At 37.6% G+C, this 21,279-nt stretch overlaps 1 protein-coding gene and 1 long non-coding RNA gene across 5 annotated transcripts in view; both read left to right on the top strand.

Annotated features, from left to right (window-relative positions):
* TRAPPC8 (trafficking protein particle complex subunit 8) overlaps window positions 1-20,378 on the top strand; it is a 91,621-nt gene extending 71,243 nt beyond the window's left edge. For all 4 annotated transcript variants that reach the window (XM_021096212.2, XM_084964415.1, XM_021096211.2 and 1 more), the window contains 7 exons: window positions 900-968; window positions 1,060-1,118; window positions 3,960-4,133; window positions 8,469-8,570; window positions 12,189-12,334; window positions 18,515-18,604; window positions 19,392-20,378. In XM_021096212.2, the coding sequence (XP_020951871.2) occupies window positions 900-968; window positions 1,060-1,118; window positions 3,960-4,133; window positions 8,469-8,570; window positions 12,189-12,334; window positions 18,515-18,604; window positions 19,392-19,626 (875 nt within the window). In that variant the 3' untranslated portion in view covers window positions 19,627-20,378. The remainder of the gene's footprint in view (window positions 1-899; window positions 969-1,059; window positions 1,119-3,959; window positions 4,134-8,468; window positions 8,571-12,188; window positions 12,335-18,514; window positions 18,605-19,391) is intronic.
* LOC146402792 (uncharacterized) lies at window positions 12,555-16,443 on the top strand. The gene is made up of 2 exons (XR_014807829.1): window positions 12,555-13,280; window positions 13,477-16,443. It is a non-coding gene; the product is annotated as an uncharacterized LOC146402792 (long non-coding RNA).
* Window positions 20,379-21,279: the final 901 nt, after the last annotated feature.

The raw sequence follows: 21,279 nt of genomic DNA, 5'->3' as shown, positions 1-21,279 counted from the left end.
TTTCTCTTTGTTTCCTTTGCTATTGGTAGGCTGGTTTTTCTGTGTACAGCCATACTTATATATTGACTGGCTTTTCTGTTTATTTCTATACTCATATAACATTCAAACAAAAGAATATGCACACTTGTAATACATATTGTCAAATTGTTTTCCAAAATATTTCTATCAGTTTATCATCCTGCCAGTATTATGAGAATGCCTAGTGCTTGTAATAGTGGATTGAAGCTGGCAAAATGATATTTGCTCTTTCTGGAAAGAATTATACAATGTATTTCAAAAGATAAAGAAAAATGTTTAACATCTTACCTAGCCTCACAATAATCTTTATTTTTTGAAATTTATACAAAGGAATTAATTCAAAATATGAGAAGATCCATATATTCAAAGCAGTTTATTGCAAGATTACATGTAATAGAGAAAAATTGAGTGTACAGTTAAGCTACAGCTCAGATTATTTTGTGGTCATTGAGATATATTATCTTTCAAAATGTGCAATAGTGAAAAAATGCATCATACATAGCAAAGTTTGTTTATATAATAATATTGGTATAATCATATGAAAAAATACTGAAGGGAAGTAAAAAAATGATAGATTGGTGGAATTGTGGATTCTCTGGCTCCCAAGTTCTAGTTTTTCAAACTTTCTATTTATCTGTAATGTCATATGTATATGAATATGTATGTACATATGAATATATATTTCAAGAAAACTTAGTCTTATCCTTTTTAAGAGCTGAATGAGATTTGCTTTATTGAGATGAAAATGAAGTTTTTTTCATTAAACATTTCTAATTGTGAATAAATTTCCAATTTGATGGAGGATGTCTGAATAATGAATTAGATTTTACCATGCTATAAACTGAGAAACATCTTTGAAATTTTCTTTTTTCTCTTTCTAGATGCCAAACTTGCCAGTAGGGAGAAGGGAAAATTTTGTTTCAAGGCAATACGATGTAAGGAGGAAGAAGGTAAATCCATTTTATTTTCACACTTTCTTAAATGGTCATTTTATGTCTCACGTCAATGATATGATTAGTTTGTTTTTCCCTGTTTTTTTAGTTGCCACACAGTCCCCAGAAAAGTACACCTTTGCAGATATCATCTTTGGAAATGAACAGGTATGCAAATAAGCACAGTAGCATCTGATTTTAAAAGTCACAGTTCTGTAATATCTTTTCTGTTTTGGCAAAAGATTCCTTAGTAATCTCCATGTTCTTTACTGGGTGAACATATCAGCTTTGTTGGGTTTTGCAGCTTGTCTTCATGCTCCAGAGCAAAGAGAAATACTATACGGCGTATACTATTTAAATTAGTTATTTACAATAGTTTCTGGCGTTCCCCTCATGGCTCACTGGTAACGAACCTGCCTAGTATTCATAAGGACGTGGGTTTGATCCCTGGCCTCGTTCAATGGGTTAAGGATCTGTCATTGCCGTAAGCTGTGGTGTAGGTCGCAGATGCTACTTGGATCTGGCATTTCTGTTGCGGTGGCATAGGCTGGTACCTTCTCAGCTGCGGCTCCAGTTGGACCCCTAGCCTGGGAACTTCCATATGCCACATGAGATAAGTATAGTGCTTAGGGTTAAAAAGAGAAATAGAATCATATGAGGGAACCTCTTTATTTGGGAAAGTGGTCACAGTGGAACATGTAGATGATAATCCTCTGGATTTTGGAATATCGTATGGTTCTGAGAACCAAATAACATGCTCGTTTGTAATTTTAAATGTATTGTTGTCTAGGACAGTGTTACTCCCAACTTAATTATATGTTAGAATCACATAGAGAATGGTTTTCACACTTGGAAATAATATGCATATGAAGTCATCTGGGAATCTTGTTAAAATAAATGCAAATTCTCAATCAGTGGGACTGAATGAGACCTGGGGTTCTAAATTGCTAAAGCTCCTAGGTGGTATTGGGGTTATCAATCTGCACACCCTACTTTTTACATTGAGAATTTTTGTAAAAATGAAAGCTTTGCCTCCCCACTTCTAAAGTTCTGGTTCAGGAGTTCCCATTATGTAGCAGAAACGAATCTGACTAATATCCATGAGGATGCTGGTTCGATCCTTGGCCTCACTCAGGGATCTGGCGTTGCTGTGCGCTGTGGTGTAGGTTGTAGATACCACTCGGATCCCGCAATTGTGGCTCTGGCATAGGCTGGCAGCTGTAGCTCCAATTCCACCCTGGGAACTTCCATATGCCACATGTGTGGCCCTAAAAAGCAAAAATCAAACAAACAAAAAAATAAAGCCCTGGTTCATAATACTTTGGGTGGAATTAGGGAATACACATTTTCATTCAGCCCTGCAAATAATATGAAGAGATGATCTGGGGACCTGCTTTGATAAATACTGGACCAAATTCCCTGTAGTTGTGTGCTGTTACTGGTATTATTTCTTCTTTGTGCTCTTCTTGATATTTCCAAACGTACTTACACTTTTGTATTTCTGTTACTATTTGCCTTTGTCTGACTCACTCTTTGAACTCTCTTTTGGTCATTTGAGGAAGCAGCTATTTAAAAATATCCCAGAGCACTAAAAATCCAATAATTCCAAAGCAAGTATGACTTTTGGAGATACTGTGCTTCCTGAATGGGTGAAGTTTAGCTTTTAGGACTTCAGTTGTTGTTTTTTTTTTTTTTTTTTTTTTTTTTGTTCATGTCTTTCTGAAAAAATTTAAAATCCCTAAAAATATCATCATGAACTTTAAATTATATTAAGGTTGTAACTTTTATTGTATTTGCTGTTAATTTTGAATAAGCACTCTGAAGAAGACATAAACAAAGGCCTTTTCCCTTTTGATGAATCAGAGTAAACAGAACTTACTAAACACTACTGGTTAATGAGATAACTATGTGGACAATGGTTTCCCAGAAAAAGGTCACATCTAAGGGGGAAAATCTATATATTTATTAATATTTAATAATTAACTTGAAGCTTAATATCTACATAATATAGTTTATAATGCAGGAAATTATTAAGTGTAGAGATTTTACTATGAAACACATTATTCCGTTAATAAAGTGGTCCTGTCCTCCATTTAAAAATCTTTTCTCCTGATCTCTCCCTTCAATTATAAAAGCCAAGTTAATGCCAGTAACTCCATTTGCATTTATTCATTGAATATCACCTAGTGTTACAAATATTTGAAGTACTTATTTTTTGTCTTAATTTAAAATTTTTTTATGGCTTTACCTGTGGCATATGGAAGTTCCCAGGGATTGATCCAAGCTGCAGCTGCAACCTATGCCACAGCTATGGCACAGCTGTGGCAACACCCTCTGTAGTGACCCAAGCTGCTGTAATTGGATTCTTAACCAACTACCACAGTGGGAACTCCACTTAGGTTATTTTAGTAGTAAAAAAATAATAATTTCTTTTCAACAATTTACTTTTTATTCATTTCCTTCTTTCCTTCCTCCCTTCCTCCCTCCCTCTCTCTCTTTTTATAGTTGCATCTGCAACATATAGGAATTCTCAGATTAGGGGTTGAATTGGAGCTCTAGCACAGCCACAGCAACACCAGATCCAAGCTGCATCTGTGACCTATGCTGCAGCTTGCTGCAGTGCTGGATACTTAACCCACTGAGTGAGGCCAGGGATTGAACCTGCACCCTCACAGAGACTTATGTTGTGTTCCTAACCCACTGACTCACAACGGGAACGCTCCATTCTCTTAGTGATACCCATTCATCCTACCTGGATACTCAGAAAGTCAACACTAATGTCATAGCAATGTAGATTTATGATTTTGAAGTTTGAGCTTTTAAGATTGAGGGTAATTCGTACCACATATTTTAGGGGTTCAAGTCTTGGGATGGCCTCCTTGTATTCAACCAAACTGATAAAAAATTATTGAATAAGCATTTTGGGTATATGTAACTTGTAGAAATATACATTTTGACGGTATATCTAATTGAAAACACTTACATAGACAAATGATTATCTTTTAACAGATAGTAAGTTCGGCAAGCCCATGTGCAGACTTCTTTTATCGAAGTTTATCCTCTGAATTGAAGAAACCACAAGCTCAGTCTTCTCTGCATACAGAAAAACAGTCAATAGAGGATGCTGTGAGATTAATTCAGAAGTGCAATGAAGTAGATTTGAATATTGTTGTATTGTGGAAGGTATGTGTTATTAAATTATTTCAGCAAGCCTCACTTGTACTTGATTCTTTTTTTTTTTTTTTTTTTTTTGTCTTTTGTCTTTTGTTGTTGTTGTTGTTGCTATTTCTTGGGCCGCTCCCACGGCATATGGAGGTTCCCAGGCTAGGGGTCGAAATGGAGCTGTAGCCACCGGCCTACGCCAGAGCCACAGCAACACGGGATCCGAGCCGCGTCTGCAACCTACACCACAGCTCACGGCAACGCCGGATCGTTAACCCACTGAGCAAGGGCAGGGACCGAACCCGCAACCTCATGGTTCCTAGTCAGATTCGTTAACCACTGCGCCACGACGGGAACTCCTGTACTTGATTCTTAAGCTGAAGATTAAATGTAAGCTCTTGCTTATATTTTTTCTACTTAAAATTTCCAGTTTCAGTATTAAAGTTACTTTGTGACTTCTTTAACAGTTTAAATTCATTCAAATTAGGTGACTTTCTTCTGTCTTATTATTACTTCTGAATGCTATTGAGAATATTGTAGATGTGATAAGTGCTATTTTTACTTTTTGGGGAGCCACACTCATGTCATGTGGAAGTTCCTGGGCCAGGGATCAAATCTGAGCTGCAGCTCCAGCAACGCCAGATCCCCAAGCCACTGTGCTGGGCCAGGGATTAAACCGGGGCCACCGCAGAGACAAGCCAGGTCATTAATCTACTGTGCCATAGTGGGAACTCCTTAAAGTGCTATTAAACTCTTTATTGTGGGCCTTTTCAAGCTCTGAAAAAGGAAAAATAGCACTAGGAACCTCTGGGTATCTATTATTCAGGAGGCTTCAGTAGCCACTAATTTGTTGCTGTTCATATTTCATCTCTTCCTTTTAGCTCCTTTCTTTTATTTCTGCCTTCCTTTATACTTTGTTGTGTTTTTTAATGATATAATATTTCATATGTAAATACGTTTATATGTACTTCTAGCAGATGAGGACTGTAACCCCACTATATTATTATCTCACCCAATTAAGAGTAATTTTTAATTATCTACTTGTTGGTCTTTAATTTTTCTAGATTATTTGAAAATGTCATTTTAATTTTTTTTTTTTTTTTTTTTTGTCTTTTTGCCTTTTCTAGAGCTGCTTACTGCGGCATATGGAGGTTCTCAGGCTGGAGGTCCCATTGGAGCTGTAGCTGCCGGCCTATGCCAGAGCCACAGCAATGCAGGATCTGAACTGCATCTGCAGCCCACACTACAGAGCCACAGCAATGCCAGATCCTTAACGCACTGAGCAAGGGCAGGGATCGAATCTGCAACCTCATGGTTCCTAGTTGGATTCGTTAACCACTGAGCCATGATGGGAACTCCTCATTTTAATTTTTTTAAAAAAATTCAAATATGATCCACACATAGCATGCTAGAATAAGTTTGTTTAAGCATTGGTTTTCTCTAAAGTTAACTGAACTATAATACAGAGGAGATTTATTTTTCCCAGCATGCCCATTTGTAACTTAGTTTGTATCATTTGTTTATTTTTCAGAAAATAATTTTACAGTGAAATTTAGGATCTTCCTCAGTGATATTCACATGAACTATGACAAGTTTGATTTTGTGTTGTCTGATATAAGACCTAACACACAGACGTACTCATAGTAGATGAACAGAACATGCACTTTAAATTGACTCAGATGTTCCAGATTGTTCTTTTTACTAAACTGCACATTTTAAAATAAGCTCTTTTGAGAACAAGCTGCCTTTGTGAGTTCTAATAAAACTGCTTAAAGCAAATTGGTACTTTTGTTGATTATAGAGGTGAAGGCATTTAATGTTCAAAAGATGAGTATACATTATTAGCTTGATAATCCGATGTTCTTGAAGCAGAGAATCAAGAGGATCCTATTTTCAGGCTCAGTAGCATTGTCCCCCTTAATGTAAACCAACCATCCACTAAATAAATGTATGATAGACATTTGGCATTTGTAACTGTCACTCCACAAATTCATGCTACATAACCATTTTTAGTGTTTCTGAGACAAGATTTTGCGTAATGTATGCTTTATTCTGTACTCACTGTTGAGCCCACCGTAACCTTGGGGTGGGGGCAATTAGGTGAAAGAGTTAATCTTTTGAAAAAAAATTACCCTGAATAAAAACCCATTACTAGTATTGCTGATCATATGAAGAAGAAAACTACCCAAGATTGTGATTCTCCTTGATTAGGAAATGGAAATTTGAATAGATTATAGAATAGTGTATTAAGTTTGGTAGTGGCTAGGAACTATGATAAGTTTATTATTCAACTCATTTGAGAAAGTGATCAGTAGCTTTTCTTTAGTGAAGGCTGTAGGTAATGCACAAAGGACCCTATTGAATGAAAATTTGACAAGTCATTTAAGTTGTGGAGTGGGATGCATATGAAGTGTAGTACTCTAATAAAATATGATACAGGAGAAAACTACGAGCTTGGACAACATTCTTGTAAAATGTAGTTGGAAAGAGGATATAGTACAACTCTTAACCAATCTTAACCAAAAATAAATGTTGGGGAGTTCCTATTGTGGCTCAGCAGTCACAAACCCGACTAGGATCCATGAGGATTCAGGTTCCATCCCTGGCCTCGCTCAGTGGGTTAAGGATCCTGCATTCCTGTGGCCATGGTGTGTGTAGGCCGGTGGCTGCAGTCCGATTCGACCTGGGACTTTTTATATGCCACAAGTGCAGCCCTAAAAAGACCAAAACAAAAAAACCAGGTTCATACTGAAAAACTAAGCCTTTGTGCAGGGAACACAGTGCTTTATAGGATTATTCATGATAGTGGGTGACTTTTGCTCAGTCTTATGAGACCACTGGAAAAGATAATTGACCTGTCTCAGGACCTTACCTATTAGCTATAATCCAAAGGTCACCCCATCAGGTATTTAACTTGTACATTTCTGGGTTGTGTATGGATGGTTGCTGAGCTGGCCCTGGGCTGTGCTGTGCCTTAGTGCAGCCCTTCTCCAAGTGTGATCCATTGTCATTCATCATGAGAAGTATTAAAAATAAACTTTTATGAACTTTCGTAAGGATTTTGGCTGAGTATTTTCTGTTTGTTAAATCTAACAGTAAAAAAAATTGAGCTTGTTAAAAAAAATGTAAGCATTCATATTTGCACAATGTGACAATAACCATATATTAGAGCCATAAGAATTTATTTTCTCGAGGACAGAAGTTCAAGGAGTTGGATGCTGGCATAAGTGGTGTTTTTTGTTTTTTGTCTTTTTGTCTTTTTGTCTTTTTGTCTTTTTTAGGACTGCACCCACGGCAAATGGAGGTTCCCAGGCTAGGGGTCGAATAGGAGCCGTAGCTGCTAGCCACAGCCACAGCAATGCCAGATCCAGGCTGCGTCTGCGACCTACACCACAGCTCACAGCAATGCTGAATCCTTAACCCACTGAATGAGGCCAGGGATTGAACTTGAAACCTCATGGTTCCTAGTCGGATTTGTTTCCGCTGTGCCATGACGGGACCTCCCATAAGTGTTTTAATATAGGTGAAATCAGTTCACTCTATAGGAAAGGAAAAGCCCTCCGGCCCCCCAAGTATATGCACTTAAATTTAAGATATCCAAAGACATGGCTTTTCCACTTACAGGATTTATGATTATATTCACTGATTTTGCTCTACTACATGATTAAACCATGGTTGCATTTCAGAAACAAGACCATAAGAAAAAGCCGTTTACCTGTATATTGGCAGTCCAGTAAAGAAAAGAGCTTGCATTATGTAATGGCACTATTCTTTTGGACTGGTTTCTTAAGCAATCTAGAGAAAATTGGAAAAGATTTCAAAACGTCTCTTGGATATCCAGGCCAACTCTTTTCGTTTGTTTATTTGTTTGGTTGGTTTTTGGCTATGCCTGCAACATGTCAAAGTTCCCAAGCCAGGAATCAAACCTTTGCCACAGCAGTGACCTGAACCGCTGCAGTGACAATTCTGTATCCTTAACCTGCTGTACCACAGGGAACCCCCAGACCAATTGTTTTATACTGAGGCAGAGCAGATTTTGACAGATGCTTTATTGATTGAATAAAAGAATAAAAGTAGAAATGCTGGAGTTCCCTTGTATCTCAGTGGATTAAAGATCCTATGTTCTCACTGCTGCAGTTCTGGTCATTGCCGTGGCATAAGTTTGATCCTTGGCCCAGGAACTTCCACTTGTGGTGAGTGCTGCCAAAAAAAGGAAGAAATGCTGACACAGCTATGAGTATTGATGATTGATAGATATTAGCCAGAATACCTTTACTTTCCCTCAAATATTGCATTGGTTATTTTTGAGTTTACTGCCAGGTAGGGTAACATTTTTTTGTGCGTTTTACCTCTTAGGCATACGTAGTGGAGGACAATAAGCAGCTTATTTTGGAAGGTCAGCATCATGTTGTTCTTCACACTATAGGAAAAGAAGCTTTTTCCTATCCTCAGAAACAGGTAATGACCGAATTTGCTGTGGGGATTTCCTGTGAGCTTGTGCAGTTTTTTGTTTGATTGTTTTTTGTGTTTTTGAAGCTTTCTGTTTGTGTGAGCTTTTATATTGGGATTTGAGTTGGTGTTGGTGGCAGAAGGCTGATTCAAATTAGAAATGAACATAAATTGATTTTAAAGTTCACTAGTGCATTTTGTAAGAGTATTAAGATGCTTTTGTGATCTTGGAGTTTCCTAAGATCTTTATTGAATTTAGAATTCATAGTTATAAAAAGAATTGATTTGCTTGAGAGAAAGGGAACCATATGCTCTATGTTACCTTGTTTATAGTTTAACAGGCCCACACACCATTTCAGAACTGTAGGGGTCCTATCATACAATGTAAAGGATGGCTTCTGGAGTTGTGCAACAGCTGGTAATACTGTTTATTTTCTTATTTTTCCTCAAATACTGTTTAATCCTACTAAAAGTTGTTAGAATATATATAAATAAAATTTAAGGACATTTAGTCCTGTGATTCAAACAGTGACCTTGTATTGTGTTTATAAATAATGGGTTTTAATTTTCAAGCTTTTCTCCCTATTATTTTTGACGACTTTTATTTTGAAATAATTTTCAAACTTAGAGAAAAGCTGCAAAAATAATATTAAGGACTCTGTTATACCTTTCACTCAGGTTTACCGTTGGTTAACATTTTGCCTTACTTGCTTTACTATTCTTTCTCTGTTCATGTACATATTAATTTTTTTCTAAATCATTCTCAAGTAATTACTCCCAAGTAAATTGCAGGCACCTTGCTTTTCTGCCCCTAAATACTTCATTGAGTATTCCTAAGGACAAAGACAATCTCTTACATCATCACAAAACCATTAGTAAAGTCCAGAAGTTTAACATTGGTACAGTACTCTTATACAGTCCATATTCAAATGTCATCAAAGGCCTTGGCTGTAAGACTTTGTTTTTTCCCATCAAGAATTCAGTCCAGGATCACACATTGCATTTACCTATCTTGTCTCTAATCTGGAACAGTTTCTGAACCTTTGTCAGTTATAACATTGACATTTTTGAAGAGCACTAGCCAGTCGTTTTAATGTAGAATAATACCTCTTTGGATTTATCTTATGTTTCCTCATGATCAGATTAAGATTATACGTTTTTGGCTGAAATACTACCTAGGTGATGCTATGTCTTCATCACTAAATTACATCAGAAGGTACATGATATTAACTTGTCCTATGATTAGTGATGGATCATTTGATTAAGGAGGTGTCTGCCTTTTCTTCTCAATAAAGTTACTGTTTTTTCTTTTTATAACAATAAGTAATAAGGTGGGGAGATAATTTGGGACTATGTAAATATCTGATGTCTCATTAAAGTTAGGTCAATAGTTTTAGCTTCCTTTGGTAATTCTGTACTTTGAATCAAAGTTTACTTTAGTGATTACTAATGGTAATTTTCCATTAGGTTTGATGAAGATATCAAATTTAACCCCAAGTCTATTTCTTATTTTTAAGAAAATTCTTTTTCTCAAACTGGTTTGATTAATACAAGAATCCCTAGTTTTAGTTGTAAATTGTCATATTTTGATCATTTAGAATATGTCAAAAAGGCAGGATTAGCATTTAGAAAATGAAGCAGTGTTTTCTATTAAATTTACTCTCTTTTTTCTTTTTATGGCCTCACCTGGGGCATATGGAGTTCCCAGGCCAGGAGTCGAATTGGAGTCACGTCTGGGGCCTGCACCACAGCCACGACCACGCAGAATCTGAGCTGAATCTATGACTTAGACTGCTGCTTGAGGCAATGCTAGATCCTTAACCCACTGAGTGAGGCCAGAGATCAAACCTGCATCCTCACGGAGACAAAGTTGGGTCCTTAGCCTGCTGAGACACAATGGGAACTCCAAAATTTACCCTTGTTATAGTCCCATTTTACTAAAACAATGTAGGGCATATCCTTTTTTTTGTGTGTGGGGGGGAGCATATCCTTTTTTATTTCTCTGTATTTCACCTTTGAAGTATTTTATGTTCTGTTCATATGATTTACTGGGTTGGGAGATATAGCAGGTTCATCATATTAAGAGTAATATATTGGACCCAGAGGCTTTCAGATTGATGATGTAGTTAGTGCAAATTACTCTCATAACTTGATAAACTTTAGCTTTCTTATAAACCTGCGGTAATAGTATTACACACCTTGGTTCTCTTTTGGTGGAACTGTCTGTCATAAGGTTGAGTCAAGTACTTATTGTGAAACTACTGTACAAATTGTCCAGTGTTGATTGTGAAAATACTTGTTGCTACTTTTAAGCTGAAAGGGAAACTCTTCATTGTGTGTTTTTCTTCTTATGGTAAGTGGTATATAGAGCTTTATTTAGTATAATTAGAAGTCCCCAAAATAGCTTGTTTTTCTTATATGATTTTAAACAATAGTACATTCTTTGAACTTTTTATTAAAGTGTAGACTAGCTTATCAACTTTCACAAATTGAAGAGCACTTCAGCATAACTAGGACCCAATCAAGAAAGAGAATATGACCAGCACTCCAAAAGTTCTGTGCTCTCTTCCTGGCATGCATCTTCCCTCCTTCAGAGTGAACCTCTAGTTACGTGTCTCCCACTCATAAGTCAAAAGCACATTAATTCTTGCTTTTGCAACTATAAATCAAGGGTCCGGAAACCTTTTCTCAGGAAATCCAGATAGTGAATATTTTAGAATTTGCTGGTCAGAAGGTCTTTGTCAGAATTACTCATCTCTTGTTTGGAGTCCAGAAGCAACCGTAGCTAGTGTGTAAACAATGTGTGGATGTGGCTGTGTTTCTATAAAACTTTCTTTATAAAAAAAGGAGGCAGGCTGCATTTGGCCCATGGGGTGTAGTTTGCCAATCCTGTGTATAGATCAGAATCTAACTAGGCTAGCAGAAAATTAAAAATCAGAATATTCTAGATGGTGAAAGAAAACAGAGAAAAAAATAACCAAGAAAGAAACTAATAATGATAGAAATGGGACATTATTCTCTATTTTTATTTAGATGACAGTGATATTTATTGAAATGTTTACAGTGTGCCTAACACTAGCTATATTAAGACTTTTACATACATGTTAACCTTCAGTTAATGTAGTTGAGGCACAGTAATCTGTGAAACTCAGCAATCCATTTTCAGAAATGAAATTCTAAAGCAGTTTTGGTCCTTTAACTGTTAAAACAGATGCTATGCAATTGAATATCTGCAGCCTAAGTAGCAAGCAGTTTTGTTAGATGAGAACCATAGCAACTTTTGAAATTACTATTATCGTGAACCCCTTTTTACACATGAGGAAATTAAGTCTTAAAAGTATTAAATAACACAGCCAGGATTACAGAGCTAATGTGTGAAGTTGCTGGATTTCAAGTCTAACCCCATCACATAATAGAGAATGCATAGTAAGTGATTATGGATCCTAGTGTCTTTATCCTTGATTATATTGCGTATGATTCTAACTGGTTGTTTAAATAACAGCAGGAAAAGTATTTTTCATGCTTTACCTTTATCTCTACTAATTTTAACTTCGTTTGTGTATGCTATTCTTGATTTAACAAAGCAGTGTTTTTATTGTCATGTATTTTTTTCTTTTCTTTTCTCAGGAGCCACCAGAAATGGAACTATTAAAATTTTTCAGGCCAGAAAACACTACAGTTTCTTCAAGACCATCAGTAGAGCAGCTTTCTAATCTCATTAAAATGAGTCTTCACTATCCAGAATCCTTTAATCATCCCTTTCATCAAAAAAGGTTTGAGATATATTTTTGTTAAAAGTTTTACACAATAGGAGTTCCCATTGTGGCTCAGTGGTTATTGAACCCGACTAGCATCCATGAGAATGCGGGTTTGATCCCCGGCCTTGCTCAGTGGGTTGAGGATCTGGCACTGCTGTGAGCTGTGGTGTAGGTTGCAGACATGGCTCAGATCCCTAGTGGCTGTGGCTGTGGCTGTGGCGTAGGCCTGTGGCTACAGTTCTGATTGGAACCGTAGTCTGGGAACCTCCATATGCCGTGGCTACAGCCCTAAAAGACAAAAAGACCAAAAAAAAAAGTTTTCCACAATACACAAACCTGTGTGTACATGCACACAGAGACACACAGACTTATTTTGACAATGGCAGTAACCTAAATATTGAAGAAGATCCACTCTAGATGGATTTTTAGATTATTTTTATATTTCAACTATTTTGAATTCTTCCCTGAGTTTTGTATGTATCTCCTGATGCATGTATGTTGCCTTATCTAGGAGTTTACTGATTTATGCATCCCATAAGTAGTGTGTGGGAGTTCCCTCTACTCATACCTTCACCAACACATTGTATTGTCAGACTTTAAAATTTTAGCCTTTTAAGTTATTCTGAAATACGTTTGGTCTTAAATCTTTATCCAGGTCTTAATTGTTCTGTACTCATCCTGTGTGCTTTTGACTCACAGATGCACACTGGGATCCCTGGGAAATTGAAGAACTACAGATGCTTTGGTCCTGCTCCCAGAGGGTCTGATTTGATTGGTTGAGGGTGGAGGCTGGACATCCAGATTTCCTAAAGTTCTCCAGATGATTCTGATGTGCAGCCAAAGTTGAGAAAAAAATTGTTTTATTCCTAGTGAACCTGTCTTGACTTCACATTCTTCCATAGAAAGGCTTTTTTTTTTTTTGTCTTTTATCTTTTTAGGGCTGCACCTGAGACATATGGAGGTTCCCTGGCTAAGGGTCGAATTGGAGCTGTTGCAGCCACCCTACGCCACAGCCACAGCAACATGAGATCTGAGCTGCATCTGCAACTGACATCACAGTTCACAGCAATGCCAGATTCTTCTTTTTTTTTTTTTTTTTTTTTGTCTTTTTGTTGTTGTTGTTGCTATTTCTTGGGCCGCTCCCATGGCATATGGAGGTTCCCAGGCTAGGGGTCCAATCGGAGCTGTAGCTACTGGCCTTCACCACAGCTCACAGCAACACTGGATACTTAACCTACTGACCGATGCCAGGGATCGAACCCACATCTTCATGGATACTAGTGACTTTTCCACATGATTCTCTTATGGTAAAAAGTGTCATAGAATTTAGGCAGTGCAGAGAAGTATGTGAAAGTGGACAGGTTTGATCAAACTGAAGCAGAGTAGTGGGTTACAATAAAGCATCACAGAATCAAAATTATGCATGGAAGTACCAAAATAAGGCTGGTTTGAGAAGGACAAGATATGGCAGTTTTTTCCAACTTTGGCTGCACAATAGAATCCCCTGAAGAGTTTTTGAAAATCATGATGCTCCAGCCAAAGTCTCTGGGAGTAGGACCCATGGCATGTGGAACTTCCCAGGCTGTGAATTGAACCTGAGCCACAGCAATGACAACTTTGAATCCTTACCACTAAGCCACCAGGGAACTCCTGGGTGTCTGTATATTTTAAATAAATCCTCAGGTGATACCAGAGTGAATCTGTATCAGTTACTATTGCCATGATAATGCTTTGTGGTAAACCCCTCCAGAATTCACTAGCTTACAAGGCACTTATTCCCACACTCATGGGTCTGCAGGCCAACTATGATTTGGCTGAAGCTCTCCTTCAGGCTGTGGGTTGGTTAGATTCATGTCTTTGACACATATGTTTTGGGGTCAGTCCACATGGGCAGCAGCTACCTAGGATGTGTTCTTCTCATGGCATATCTCTGGAGTACAAAAAGTGAGCTGTATCGCAATAGTACATTTAAGGCTTCTGTTTGCATCAAAATCATTTATAATTCCATTGGCCAGATAGCCTCTCCTTCACAGTCAACAGTAATATCCACAATCCCACAGTAGGAAGGTAAGGGAAGTGAGTAACTGCCAACAGTAATTACAGTTACCACAGTAACCAGGATTGAGAATCAGTGAAATAGAGAGTTGAGTGAGTGGGCATCCTTATAAAACTAAAGATCAGAAGTGTAATTGAGTGAGACAGCTGGAGAGTTGGAGATAGTTGTCAGAGAGTAGAGTAGTATTTCAGAGGCAGTTATTTAAGGTGACTAAAAAAATTTTGCAGTTTCATCATGGAAGTTAGATGGCTGAGTTTTGAATAGTACTGGTGGTTGTGGAGGTGACAGGTCAGGGTTTGAGAAGGAACTGAATGAGTCATCCAACTTGGGAGGGAAGTTCTCCAAAAGAAAGACAGAGATCAGGGTTGAAGGAAAGAAAGCAAACTCATGCAGAAGCTTTTAATAGGTAAAACTGAGAAGATATGGAAAAGAAGCCTTGAGCAGTCTGTCCTGTCTAAGTGGTATGCCTGCTTGGCAGACGTATTAGAGGAAGCAGAGGGTGTGAGTGTGTGTGCGCGCGCACACGCACGTGCGCATGTGAAGCATCTTTACCTCATCCCTCCCCGAATCTCTGCTGTACTGATTTACTACCACTGGTTTTAGTTTGTCAATATGGGGATAGATAAAAAGAATAAAAACCTTGGAGTAGTTTATAACAAGGATGGAGATGTTTTTATGGGTGTGATAGGAGGGAAAAAAATGAAGAAGTGGTATTAGCTTCATTAACAAGACATTCTGACCTGAGATGTGGAAGATGTTGGAAGAAAAGCAGCATCTGTTATTGAGAGGACTGTAGAGGAAGCTGTGTACTCAGCCAGATCTCAGTGGAAGCAAGATGTAGAAACATAAAGAGAAGAGGTTGAGGATTAGTGGCATGTTCTTAGTAATGGAGACGTGGGAGGAATGGGACAGGAGGAGGTTTGGTCATGGCAGTGGAACACATGGCAGCAGAGGAATGAGAGTATAGGAAACAGTAGGTGACCAGAGATAATGAATCATACTGGGTTTAGCTGCTGTGGCATGTGAAAGTTCCTGGGCCAGGGATCATACCCTCACCACAGCAGTGACCCAAGCCACTGCAGTGACAACACCAAGTCCTTAACCCGCTGTACCACAAAAGAACTCCCTGCCACAGCTCCTTAAAGTCAGAAGCCATATTAGTTAATGTTTGTGGAACTCTTGAACTTGTGTTAGACACTATTGTCAGCACTTAGCGTATTTGATCTTACCGAGTCACCACAACAAACCAAAGAGGTAGATATAGCTATTTTTCTCAGTTTACAGTTGAGAACATTGAGGTACAGAATTATTGAGCTGACATTTAAACGAACCCTTGCATCTGACTCTGGAACTCATGCCTTTAATAATGCCACAATTTAGTGACAGTGCATCAGATTAGCATTTTTACAAAGGCTTTTGTATTAAGCAGTGGTTTTCAAAATGTATTCCCAGACCAGCAGCAGGGGACTTGTTAGAACTGTAAATTCTTTTTCTTTCTTTTCTTTTCTTTTCTTTTCTTTTTTTTGTCTTTTTAGGGCCGCACTTGTGCGGCGTATGGAGGTTCCCAGGCTAGGGTTTGAACTGGAACTGCTGGAACTGTAGCTGCCGGCCTACACCACAGCCATAGCAATGTGGGACCTGAGCCGCATCTGCGACCTACACCACATCTCGTGGCAGTGCCGGATCCTTAAACCACTGAGTGAGGCCAGGGATAAAACTTTTATCCTTATGGATGCTAGTCAGATTCGTTTCCTCTAAGCCATGACAGGAACTCCAGAAATGTAAATTCTTGAATCAGAAACCCAGGGGGTTGGGCCCAGCAGTCTTTTTTTGAACAAGCTCTCAGGTGCATGGTGTGAGGACCACGAGTCAGGTATGAGAAACACCCTGTATAAAGATTGGATTGGAACTATATCTAGTCACTTATGATGGAGCATGATGGAGGATAATGTGAGAAAAATAGTGTATGTATATATGTGTGACTGGGTCACTTTGCTGTACAGTAGAAAATTGGCAGAACACTGTAAACCAGCGATAATGGGAAAAAAATCATTTAAAAAAATAAAAATAAGATTGGATTATATCAGAGTGAGAGGCTAGAAGTTGCATAAAGCAGGAGAGGTGATGACTTGAATTTGTAAGGAAAGTGAAGACTGAGTGAAAGACCAGGTTCCAGAGCTGTGTGGGAGACAGAATTGACAGGAATTTGTGAAAAGTAGTAGAAAATTGGGAATGGGGAGAAGCAGGCCGTAGCCCCCACTCCTACTTAAATACTTGGTATGATGCCTTAAGGCTTGCTGGGGAGAAGGGTGAGCTCTTCACTGAAACAGTGCATGGAGGAAACAGAAATGAAGGGCATGACTTTGGGGCTAGGAAACATCCAGATGTTCTCATTTCTTCTCAGGCTAGAGGCATCTAGATGAAGCATGGAGAATTTGAGGCCAAATGGGAACAGAATAGCAAAGGTCCTGAGGTTTTGCTTTCGGTTACAAATGATGTGACTGGAGTTTAACTTAGTGAGGTGCTCTAGACTGGAAACCTATTTGGTAGTCCTTGTTGCCGTCCTTTCCTTGTGAGAAATTTGTGGGGGAGGTAAGGGCATATCGTCAGTACAACCTAAGGATAAGTTTTTGAAGTTATTTTAGTTTTTGTGTATGGAAATCTGTTATTTGCAGTATGGTTTGGAAAGTATTTCTTAGCAAGAGGATATAAAATTTCTGAAAGCATAAAATACATTATTTGGGCAGAATTAATAGTTATTTAGTGTGAGCTTATAAGATTGTTTTTCTTTTTTTAGTTATCTCTTTATTCTTTGTGTTAATAGAGTAAAATATTTTAAATAATAGTATGTAACCAGGCTTCATTTGTGCATAGATGATGTTCATTTATTATGTCCTCTATCTGAAATCTGCACCAATCTGTTCATGAGTTCTCTTCACGGCCTGTCCTTCTCCTATGCTTTAGTGATTTATTAATTACAAAGTGAGATGGGAAATTAGGTTAATTGAGCAAATCTGTTTACTTGAAAGGACTTTCCTTATAACTTGCTTTGCAGAAATAACTCTCATATTCTTCCAAATATGATGGCTTTTATGCAAATTTGACAGAAGAGCAAATGTCAGTTTAGGCCAGGTGCTCAAAGTAATTTTCAAGAAACATAGAGAAGACCAGTTGGCGTTTTCATGATTTTTTTTTCTCCATTGATCTTAGTTGCAATTATTTACTTCAGGTTTTTATTTTAGGAAATAACCACTTAGAAACATTTTGGTTATTGTTAAGGCGGCGGGGAGGAAGGAGGAAGAGGCTGGAGCAGTGAGATCGCAAGCAGGGTTTATAGACCAACAGAGTGGCCAGGAGCCCTGAGCAAGTAAAAAACTCAGGTCCCCCGCCTTTGGGAGAGAATCAGGTTTTATAGGCAGGGGGTGAATGTGCTGAGTTCTACAGGTCTGGGATGGCAGTTGGAATCATGGTATACAATTTAACTTTGTCCTTGGGGCTGTTTTTGTCTTTGGAAAGTCAGCCACTTTGTGGGCTTGGTTGTTTTGCCTGTGGAGGTCTGATAAGGTAGACTGCAGGTGGGTCAGTGAGTCATGCAGACTTATTCTTTTTTAGGCCTTTATTTTAGTTTCCACCTAAGAGTTATTTTTTAAGATTACCTGTAATAAATGGAAATAAAATAGTTTGTGGATGTGTATATTCTGGTATTTAGTATTCAGGCATTGTATTAATATGTCTTACTTCTTATTTATATGAATAATTTTGTCTTGAATGATTTTATAACTCAATTTTTTTCCTTTCTTGAATCTAATTGTTTTTGAGGAGCTATGTTGTTAGGTACTCTTTAAGTTTTATTTTCAATGGAGTTTCCTTTGTGGCTCAGCAGTTAATGAATCTGACTGTCATCTGTGAGGATGCAGGTTTGATCCCTGGACTCGCTCAGTGGATTAAGGTTCCACTGTTGCCGTGAGCTGTGGTGTAGGCTGGCAGCTACAGCGATGATTTGACCCATAGCCTGGGAACCTCCATATGCTGTGGGTGTGGCCCTAAAAAGCAAAAAAAAAAAAAAAAAGTTATATTTTCGAGAAGGTTTTTTTTCCTTTTTAATACCCTGCTAACCATTGTTTGTTTTTTTCCCATAGCCTTTGTTTAGTACCAGTGACCCTTTTACTTTCCAATTGTTCAAAGGCTGACGTTGATGTAATAGTTGATCTTCGGCATAAAACAACAAGGTAAAGATTTATTTAGGGCAAGTTTTTTTGTAGTTAAAGATTGATTAGGAGGCAGTTTATATTTTGAAATTATGCAAATAATTACTTACTATGGATAAAGAAAATTTACTCAGGCATACCCTGATTTTTTTTGTTTGGTATTACAGAAGTATTAGAGAAGAGTTACAGAGAATTGTCTTAGCATTTCAGTAGTGACAAAATGGAAAGCAATGTCCAAAAGCAGCAAATTATTTTGGCCTGACACAAAACTTTTATAAAAGTGCATTGGTAATAAAGAATTCTAAAATTAAATATCAGCAAGTTTGTGATAGAAGGGTTTTTTGTCTTGTTTTATGATTTATAAAATAACACTTAAAAAGATATATAGGTCCATGCCTTCACATCTGGTACTCCAAGAGCTGAATGTTTTTTGGAAATCAGAAATTTTTGGATTTTTTTAGAAAAGCAATGTGAAGTGTATACTGATTGTTATTGCATTATGTATGGATAACCAGGTGACTAAGAGCTCAGGTTTTAAGTCAGGTTCCATCATTTACTAGCTGCTCTTATGAGGTTTAAATAAGATAATTCATCCTTAGCATCATGCCTAGAACACAGTAACTATTAATAAATGTTAGTTATTATATAATAATAGCTATTGCCATTACTGTTATTATTAATAAACAGCTGACATCATAAAATAATTTCTAGAAATAGAATTGCTAGATGAAAGGGATGTGTTATTGAGATTCTGGGGAAAATGTATGAAGCAAAACATCTTCCAACTTACATTTTCCTCCTCCTTTAGCCCAGAAGCATTGGAAATCCATGGATCATTTACGTGGCTTGGACAAACACAATATAAACTTCAGCTTAAAAGCCAGGAGATTCACAGTTTGCAGCTGAAAGCATGTTTTGTCCATACCGGTGTTTATAACCTTGGAACTCCCAGGGTATTTGCCAAGTTATCGGACCAAGTCACAGTGTTTGAAACAAGTCAGCAGAACTCCATGCCTGCCCTAATCATCATCAATAATGTGTGACAACTTACAAATTTGTACCGAGATCCACAGGAATCAGTTTTATTTTACTGAATAGGTTTTACAGCAGTATTTGAAATATCTAACTTGTTTGAGAGGTTGGTATTGGATCACTGCAAAATACCTTTGACTTGTCAATGTGTTGATAATGCAAAGCACGTTGGACTGATAATACTTAAATTCTTTTTTTGTATTTCTTTAAACCCTGGTAATAATTTACATGCTCATAAACAGAATTTCAACATATCCATGCACCTTATTAAGCCCCATGTTAAAACCAATGTCTAAATCTGCTGTTACAACTGAATGATGGTATATGAACCTTAGGGGATGATTTTGAGGAAGAAAAGGCCTTGTTGGCAATACTCCTGTTAAGCCATTAGTCTATAAATTCCAGCTTTACTGTGAAGTTCTATAGAGTGTTAAATACAGATTTTCCTGTCTTGCTTCACACAATTCTCTAAAATCAGTTTTGAACTTTGGTTATAGAGTCTTCATACTTCAGTATCTGGTGGTTCCTATGGCTTATACATAACTTTGTAAAAAGAAAAAAATTTTTTTCTCCTTCGAATATAGTTTTGGGAGGAGTTTGACTCCCCCCTCCCTGCCCTCATTCATCTCAGCATAGAGTGCACTATTTCACAATATGGGATTTTTGTCGTTTAAATTATCATATTCTTTATTATGTAACTTTAACAATTGAGTTGATCTGTTTAAAATATAAATCTACTCAAGTTAATTAAGCTTTTCAAAAATGTATTATATTTATAACAAATGTACTGTAAATAGAATAAAGACATGCTATTCACTGTATAGATTTATTAGATGCCTTTTAAAAAAAGTCTGAGAACGATATTTTATTTATTTATTTATTTATTTATTTATTTTGCTTTTTAGGGCCACACCCACAGCACATGGAAGTTCCAAGGCTAGGGGTCGAATCGGAGCTACAGCTGCAGGCCTACACCACAGCCACAGCAATGCTGGATCTGAGCCGTGTCTGCGATATGCACTATAGCTTATGGCAATGCCAGATCCCCAACCCACTGAGTGAGGCCAGGGCTGGAACCCGCATCCTCATGGATACTAGTCAGATTCACTTCCACTGCACCATATTCTTTATTTAAAATGTACACCCAACCGTATTATTATAGCAGGTATTAGAGAACCAAAATCCAGGAGAAGAAGGTCTAGAGAGATGAGCTTTTCATCTTGGACGGTTTGCCCACTTAGAAGAAGCAGCTGAGAAGCCAAGACTGCATTTGATAGGTATAGGTCAGAAGAAATAACTGCAGCTGAAGCAAGGAGACAACAAGGGTGGAAAGGAGACCAAGAAAGTTTATAGAAAAATACAGAATTCAGTGAAAAAGTTTCGTGTATTTATGTGGAGTCCTAGAAAGAGGAGAAGATAGAACAGAACACTGTAGAATCTGAGAATTTTCCAAGATGGACATCATGTTACAGATCCAAGGAGTTCAGTAAATCCCAAACAACATAAATAAAAAGGAACCTATACTCAGATGCATCGTCATGAAACTGCTGGAAATTAAAGACAAAGGGAGAAACAGTCTTGAGTACTGAAGACAAAACTAACTTGAGCCGTAGCAGCAATTCAACCAATAGACTTCTCAACAAAAATAACAGAAGCCAGAAGAT

The sequence above is a fragment of the Sus scrofa genome, chromosome 6 (genome assembly GCF_054392235.1).
Source record: "Sus scrofa isolate SSC_HxYL_T2T_F1_AM1 chromosome 6, Sscrofa_HxYL_maternal_Yorkshire_Landrace_v2.0, whole genome shotgun sequence".
Classification (NCBI taxonomy): Eukaryota; Metazoa; Chordata; class Mammalia; order Artiodactyla; family Suidae; genus Sus; species Sus scrofa.
This window is presented reverse-complemented; position numbering and strand designations above follow the sequence as displayed.